The 7,700-nt window shown below is 56.1% G+C and overlaps 4 protein-coding genes across 4 annotated transcripts in view; 2 read left to right on the top strand and 2 right to left on the bottom strand.

Annotated features, from left to right (window-relative positions):
- Positions 1 to 461: 461 nt before the first annotated feature.
- Positions 462 to 2,045, top strand: CTHT_0059000 (uncharacterized protein; the record flags this gene model as incomplete). Its single annotated transcript, XM_006696156.1, has 1 exon — positions 462 to 2,045. The coding sequence occupies one exon, from the start codon at positions 462 to 464 to the stop codon at positions 2,043 to 2,045; it is 1,584 nt and encodes a 527-aa protein (XP_006696219.1).
- A 92-nt stretch (positions 2,046 to 2,137) lies between these two features.
- CTHT_0059010 (uncharacterized protein) lies at positions 2,138 to 2,987 on the bottom strand (the record flags this gene model as incomplete). Its single annotated transcript, XM_006696157.1, has 3 exons — positions 2,138 to 2,530; positions 2,583 to 2,819; positions 2,904 to 2,987. 3 exons carry the CDS (start codon positions 2,985 to 2,987, stop codon positions 2,138 to 2,140), a joined length of 714 nt encoding a protein of 237 aa, XP_006696220.1.
- Positions 2,988 to 3,286: 299 nt separating this feature from the next.
- CTHT_0059020 (putative NOC2 family protein) lies at positions 3,287 to 5,653 on the top strand (the record flags this gene model as incomplete). Its single annotated transcript, XM_006696158.1, has 1 exon — positions 3,287 to 5,653. The coding sequence occupies one exon, from the start codon at positions 3,287 to 3,289 to the stop codon at positions 5,651 to 5,653; it is 2,367 nt and encodes a 788-aa protein (XP_006696221.1).
- A 269-nt stretch (positions 5,654 to 5,922) lies between these two features.
- CTHT_0059030 (uncharacterized protein) overlaps positions 5,923 to 7,700 on the bottom strand; it is a gene marked incomplete at both ends in the record, with an annotated part of 2,572 nt that continues 794 nt past the window's right edge. The window contains 2 exons of the mRNA XM_006696159.1: positions 5,923 to 7,329; positions 7,423 to 7,700. The exon at positions 7,423 to 7,700 is cut by the window's right edge and continues 136 nt beyond it. Of these exons, the coding sequence (XP_006696222.1) occupies positions 5,923 to 7,329; positions 7,423 to 7,700 (1,685 nt within the window). The remainder of the gene's footprint in view (positions 7,330 to 7,422) is intronic.

Genomic DNA, 7,700 nt, shown 5'->3' on the forward strand with positions numbered 1-7,700 from the left:
ATAGGATATTATTTCCTTGGGAATAATATGCATGCTATGCGTCAAGAATGGCTTCTTCTATATATTGTTATCATATAGCTGTGGTGTACTTCCTAGGAAAGTTGACCTGAGATTACTCCAGAGGAATATGGTGAATGTGGTGATCAATCTGGAGAAAGAGTAAATTGGTTTGGCTAAGAGGATCATAGAGGCTTTCTAGCCAAAAAAAAAAAGGCTGCTGACTCTGGAGAATAAATCTAAAAAAAAATACAAATTAAATTACTTGCCTACGGTGATGCTAGGATGAATCAAAGCTTTCTAGGACTTCTTAAGTTTTTACGCCACTCATGAGCTTTAAGGTGCCCCACAATTGCTTGTAACTTCACCACCGCATCTCACTCAACACTCAGTCTCAGCTCAACCAAAATCTCCTAACCTCGGGGTCCAACAACTTTTATCTCACCGATTGGGCTCACATATCAATGTCCATCGACCTAAACTGGGAAACCGTCACTGGCGGTCCCGACGGCCAGGAACTCGCCAACAAAATCCGCGACTTCATCCACACCAAGTTCCAAGCCATCCCCCTGCCACGCTTCATCAAGTCCGTCACAGTCCACGACTTCCAGTTCGGCACTATACCGCCCGAAATCGAGCTCAAAGACATCACCGACCCGTTGCCAGACTTCTACGAAGACAATGTCGACTCAGACCTAGCATCAGAAGACTCAGAGCCCGAAGAAGATGTTGGCCCTCCGTCTGCGCATACCAATCATTTCGCTGATGAACGCCGACGGAGGGTTGGGGAAGCGGGAATTCTGAATAGAGCAGGAAACCCGCCGCCGTATAGTTATGGGTTACACGGCGGGTTGCCGGGGTCAAGGAACGGGGAGCTGGGCAGTCCGTTTTTACGAGTCTCGACCCCCGGTATTCCGGGAGGGACGTCAAACCTGCATTACTTTCATCCGCAGTTTACCGGCCTATCAGGGACGCAGACACCTCTGGCCGCGGTAGCAGGCGCACATCACCTAGGCACCTGGCTCGAGGGACACGGGCATAGCGCCTCATCGCCAAATATCCACCAGCATTACGGATCACATTTTATCCAGTCTCCTCAAGAGCCGGTGCACTATAGGAACCATTCACAGAGCTCGATCTCCGTAGGAGGAGATATCAGTCCCGCTGTGGCAGTTCGCCCCCCATCGCCATCGCCCGCAGGCAGGTCCGGCACCAGCCCTCCTCCGTCGGCAGGACATTCCCTAAAAGAAAAGCACAGCGTCTCAACACTGGCGCCTACATCGGTTGGTGCCTCAGCAACGGGGAATACAGGCCCGCCGACGAGGGATGCGGCGACGGCGCTGATGGGGTCTGCTATTTCCGATGAGGAGGAACCCCCTAATTACTCTTCCCAGCCTACTACCGCCAAACCCTCTTCTCAACCCCAACCACAAACATCGCCACAACAAGCGAAACAACAGCAGCAACCCCAACCCCAACCCCAAACCCCCCCTCCCAAACCCCGATCCCAACCCCGCTTCCGCGAGCGCCGCGTCGACGACCTCCAAGCTGTCTTCCGCATACGCTACGCGGGGGATGTGAAGCTCCTTCTCACAGCCGACATCCTGCTCGACTACCCCATGCCCAGCTTTGTCGGCATCCCAGTCCGACTAAGCATCACAGGTCTAACCTTCGACGGCGTGGGTGTGTTAGCCAAGATCAGAAGGCGAGTTCATTTCTGTTTTCTAAGTCCCGAGGATGCGGTCATTGCTGTCGGTGCCAACGGGGGAGGAGGGAACTCATCAAGTGGGAGTGAGGAGGAGGTGAGCGGAGGGCCGCAGGTTAGAAGAAGGTCGGTGCCGAACTCGCCTCCACCCATGGGGACTGGGGGCACGAAGTTAGGGGGTCTGTTGCAGGAGATAAGGGTCGAGAGCGAGATTGGGGAGAGGGTGAGCGGGAAGCAGAGCTTGAGGAATGTCGGGAAAGTGGAAAGGTTTGTGCTGGAGCAGGTAAGGAGGATATTCGAGGAAGAGTTGGTATACCCTAGTTTTTGGACATTTTTGGTGTAGACCGTCACATACGGAGGCACAAAACGCAAACAAACAAGCAAACAAACAAAAAAAAAACACAAAAGTCACAATGCACAGGGAATACCGTCCAGTCATGAGAGTAAATTCTTGAAACCCTGATATGCAGCATTGATGTCCATCTCGAGCTCTCTCGCCTGCTCCTCGCTCAGCTCCTCCGTCGCCTTCATCTGGTTCAACGTGATCAGCCACTGCACGATCTTGCCCCGGTTTTCAAAGTCCCGGTCCGTCACCTTGTTGACCGACTGGATCACGTATGTCAGCAGCGGGTGGAGCTGGTCCTTTGACAGCAGGCCGAGCTTCAGCGCGTCCAGGAACGTGATGAAATCTTGCGTCGCTTCCACGATCAGAGCGCCGTTGGTGTTTGCCGCCGCCGCGGTAGAGGCTGTGGCAGGCCCGGAGCTGGCCGTCACGGCGGTCGCGGGCATCCCGACGCGGATGCGCTCCGTCGCACGGGGGACTTCGAGCTGTTGGACTACAGTCAGTACTGTGCAATCACCATATCCAAGGGATACGCACGTCCCACTGCGCCTTAAACTCCTCCAACCCGCCAAAGGCCCTGGCAACCGTCTCATCTGCCAACAGCGACTTGTACTGCTTGAGCGAGCGCTCACATATCTCAGTATACTCAGCCTCGGGGATGGCATCCTTCAAAAAGGCCTTCTCCAGCTCATCAATCGTCACAATTATGCTGAAGAGCTCGGCCAGCGACTCTTGCAGGTCGCGCTCGGCGCGCGTCTCGGCGAGCTTTACCTCCTGTTTGTCGCATGAGGAGTCAGGACTCAGCTGATGACCAGTCGGTGTTGGAAGGGGGTTGAAGGAAGGGGATATATGACACACCTCGTCGAGGTTGATGGTCGCCGACAGCGTCGTGTTCGGGACATAGCTGTGCGGCGTCGGCGCGTAGGGCTGCCGTGATATCATCTTGGGACGGACGGGCGACGGCGCATGGCCATGGGTTGTCGTCGTTGCCGTTGCCGTCGAGATGACGATGGTCGAGAGCTTATCGCGATAAGCGACAGAAGAGGAGGGGCACGATAAGGAGTGGGGTCTCTTGGCGCTGAGCTAAGACAAATATCGGCTTAGCATGTTATCGATAAGCGCTCGATAAGACCCGCCCGGCGCGCAGTAGGGGAAAAAAAAAAGTTCGGAACATCAATCGCAGCAGCAACCTGCCCGCTGGAATACCATCATCACCAATTGTAATTGCCAGCACCGCAACCATGGGCACAGCAAAAAAGAACCTCAAAGCGACAAAAAAGTTCGAGAAGAAGCACCTCAAGGGTGTGTTAGAGCGGCGAAATAAGGTAAAGAAGATCAAGCAGCGGCAGCAGCTTAAGGAAAAAGAGAAGGCCAAGCGCGCCCTCGACGATGAGTTCTACAAGGGCCCCAATGGCGACGCCGACAAAAAGAAGCCCGGCCCCAACAAGGCCGCCGAGATGAGCGTCGATGACTTCTTCAAAGGCGGTTTTGAGATTTTGTCAGAGTCTAAGAAAAAAGAAAAGCCGGCTAAGCTGGGCAAGAGGAAACGTGACCCCGAAGCTGAGGCTGAGGAGCAGGAGGAGAAGTCGGAGTTTAGCGAAAACGAGTCGGATGTTTCTGAGTCGGACATCACCGACAATGACCCCATCAGCGAGAGCGAGAGCGAAAGTGAAGGGGAGGAGAGCGAGGACGAGGATTTGGGCATGTCGAAGAGCGCCATGGATGCGCTCGCCGAGAAGGATCCTGACTTCTACAAGTTCCTGAAGGAGCACGACCCCGAAGCGCTCGACTTTGACGAGAATGCCGATCTGGCCGAGATCGACGAGCTCAGTGGCAGCGAGGACGAGGAACAGCCCAAGAAAAAGCAGAAGACGGAGGAGGGGGGGGAGGGGGAGGAGAAGAAGAAGAAGAAGAAGAAGAAGGGCAAGGAAGGCAAGGATGATCGGGAGTTGACCCGGGAGATGGTCGCCAAGTGGAAGAAATCGATGGAGGAGACACACTCGCTCAGGGCGGCCCGCCAGGTTGTTATTGCCTTCCGCTGCGCGGCCACCCTGCACGAGATTGATGAGGATAACCCGCCGCGGTACAGCATTACTAGTCCCGAGGTCTTCCACGACATTGTCGTCACCGCGCTCAAGCACATCCCCGAGGTGCTGCAACACCACGTGCCGGTCAAGGAATCTTCGTCTGGTAAGACGTATGTGCAGACCGAGGGCAAGAAGTTCAAGACGCTGTCGATGCTCATCAAGAACTTTACGGCGGCCATCATCCGTCTGCTGAGCACGCTCTCGGACGACGGCACCCTCAAACTTACTCTCTCAGCCCTCCATCCTCTCCTCCCTTACCTCCTTTCCTTCCGCAAGCTCCTCAAGATGCTCATCAAGACTGTCGTCGCCTTCTGGTCGCAATCAGCCAGCACCGACTCGACCAGGATAACAGCCTTCCTGGTCATCCGGCGTCTCGTCGTCATCGGCGACAAGGCTGTCCGCGAGACAGTGCTCAAGGCCTCCTACCAAGGCCTCGTCCAAGGCTGCCGCGTCACCAACGCCAACACGCTCAGCGGCATCAACCTGATGAAGAACTCGGCCGCCGAGCTCTGGGGCCTTGACCAAAACCTCGGCTACACCACCGCCTTCACCTCCATCCGCCAGCTCGCCATCCACCTGCGCAACAGCATCATCAATAACAAGAACCAAGCCTACCGCAATGTCTACAACTGGCAATATGTGCACTCTCTCGACTTCTGGTCATGCGTCCTCTCTGAGCACTGCAGCCCCCTGAAAGAAGCCGAAGCCGGCAAAGAATCCCCCCTCCGCCCGCTCATCTATCCCCTCGTGCAAGTCACTCTCGGCGCGATGCGCCTCATCCCGACCGCGATCTACTTCCCCCTGCGCTTCCATCTCATCCGCTCTCTCCTGCGCCTGTCCCGCGCAACGGACACCTACATCCCCCTCGCCTCGGCTCTCCTCGAGGTCCTGCAGTCGGCCGAGATGAAGAAACCGCCAAAATCATCCACCCTGAAGCCTCTCGACTTCGCGACCGCCTACAAGACGCCCAAGTCCTACCTGCGCACGCGCGTCTACCAAGACGGCGTCGGCGAGCAAGTCGTCGAGCTCCTCTCGGAATTCTTCGTCCTCTGGTCGCGCAACATCGCCTTCCCCGAGTTTGCCCTCCCTACCATCGTCGCGCTCAAACGCTGGATGAAGGAGATGCGGAAGCCGGGGAAGGGCAACAAGAACGCGAAGCTGGGGTCCAGTCTGGTGGTACTCGTGCAGAAACTGGAGATGAACGCCAAGTTTATTGAGGAGCGCAGGGCCAAGGTCGACTTTGCGCCGAAGGATCGGGCGCAGGTGGATGCGTTTTTGAAGGATTTGGAGTGGGAGAAGACGCCGTTGGGGGCGTACGTGGTGGCGCAAAGGAAGTTGAGGGAGGAGAGGAAGAGGTTGATGGAGGAGGCGAGGAGGGAGGAGGAGAGGAAACGGAGGGAAGAGAAGGCGGCTGAGAGGGAAGAAGGGAGTGAGGAGGAGGAAGAAGATGAGGAGATGGAGGACGCAGAGGGGGGAGAAGGGTCGGATGAGGATGAGGATGAAAAAGGAGGAGGAGAGTGAAGAGGAGGAGGAGGAGGAGGAGGAGGAGGAGGAGGAGGAAGAGGGAGAGGAAGAGAGTGATTAATTGGTTTTTTTTTTTTGGTTTCCCCCCCATCCCCCAGGGTATGGGTAATGGAGGTTGGGCGTACGGATAGACTTTGTTCAGATCTTGTCATGCCAATAATTAAGTACTTTGTGGTTCGGGTATCACTTCTCTCTTCTTCGCCTTTCCTGACTATTTGTTGCTCCCTCTTTATACAGCCTGCAACCCCCCTGACTCAAGTTGTCCCTCAATCCTCGATCGGCCTTGGCTCAACATACTCCAGCTCCTCGTTGTCGATCAGCTTGATTTCCCACTCATCTTCCTCGTCCTCTGCAAAGTCGCCCGGCTGGACACCCATATAGAGGGATGCCCGTTCGTTGACAGCAGGTCGCGGCTTAATTGGAATAGAGCTTGATGTCGTGGTTGACCTCTCCTGAGAGAGAGCTGAGGTTGAGGGCTTGCGGTCGTTTGCCAGCTTCTCCAGGATGCCAATCTTTGGATTGGAGTCCTTAGCCCCTGTGATAGCTGGGGTTGATTCTTTGATATGAGATACGCCAGACGATGGGGTCCATTGTTGGCTCATAGGGATCAAAGGCGCCATCTTCTTCCCCGCCTCATCCCCCGGCGTCATGCTCGGTATCATTTCCAGCCCCTTCGTCTCCCCCAAGTCCAACCCCAACAAGTCCTCACTCGCCGAACTCTTCTCCTGTCCTGCAGTCTTTCTCCCGCCCTCCTGAGCATCCTCAACCCGCAACACCTCAAAATCGATCAAATCCGGGTCCCCATCTATCAACCTAATCTCACCCTCCTCTTCCTCCTCCTTGCCTTCAACTTCCTTCTCGACAACCGCAATCCCACACCTCCTTAATATCCTCCCCATCACCTTCCTATACCCCACATGCCCCTCAACCTCACTACCCACATTCACGTTCTCGACCCCTTCAACCCCTTCGATGGCCTGCAGCCCGGCGACGCCAAGTTGGATCGCCGTCGCGCGATACAAAAACGCCAGCAGAAAGTCGTTTTCGGAATACGCATTGTACATCTTTCCGGAGACAACACTCCGCATGGTCTCCCATTCGTTCTTATCACTCGGCACCGCTGCGCCAATCATGACCACATCTTCTACCAGCCCGAACGCTCCACGGGCAGCGAGCTCTTGCAAGCAGGTGTAGATCACCCTTGCGCCGAGGGAATACCCTATCAGCGTCACGGGGCGTTCGCCCTGCACACGATTAATCAGTGCATCCGCTAACACCCGACCAGCTTTTTCGGAGCGCGCTTTGGCAATGGAGAAGGGATTGTCTACGAGGGTGGCGCCGGCAGAGAGTAAATAGGCGGGCCAGAGAGCGGACGAGAGGGTTGAGAGGACGGTGTGTTTGAGGATCTCTGCTCCTACGGTCCTGAAAGCGGCAGAGGTGACGAGTTGCCGGATGGAGGTGCCAAGGCCGAGCAGGGCTGAAAGGTCGTACTGTAGGGCGAAGGCTTCGGTGGTCGGGGAGAGGATTCTCCAGGGTTTGGAGACGTCTGCGGGGGCGTCGAGCCAGCCGTTTATGCAGATCGTTACTCTGAGTCTCCTCTCATTTTGATCTTGCCTTAGGGGGAGGAACTTGAAGTCCTCTACCTCCCTCGCATACCGGTCTACCATTTCGCCCTATTGCGTATTCACCGTCAGCACACCTCCCCCTAAGGGTAAACAGACAGACAGACGCAACGCCTTCTTCCTCAGTATAAGGGAGGAACTCACCGTCATCTTTCCCCCCCAGGCCCCAAAAAGAGTCCCAACCAACGCCCCATTCATCCAAAACACCCCCAGAAAACTCGCCACCCCTCCCAGCCCAACACTCCCCATCAGCCCGCCAATCGCCCCCGCCACCACGGGAGCCGCCAGTCCCCCCGTCACCCCGATCAACGCTGCGCCGGCGACGGAGGCTAGTCCGACTTTCAGCAGCCTGTTCACCTGGTTTTCCCTCCTCCGCCGTTCTGCTTCCGCGTCGGCTGACATCCCCCCTTCCCCTCCTCCTC

This window comes from Thermochaetoides thermophila (genome assembly GCF_000221225.1).
Source record: "Thermochaetoides thermophila DSM 1495 unplaced genomic scaffold scf7180000011820, whole genome shotgun sequence".
Classification (NCBI taxonomy): domain Eukaryota; kingdom Fungi; phylum Ascomycota; class Sordariomycetes; order Sordariales; family Chaetomiaceae; genus Thermochaetoides; species Thermochaetoides thermophila.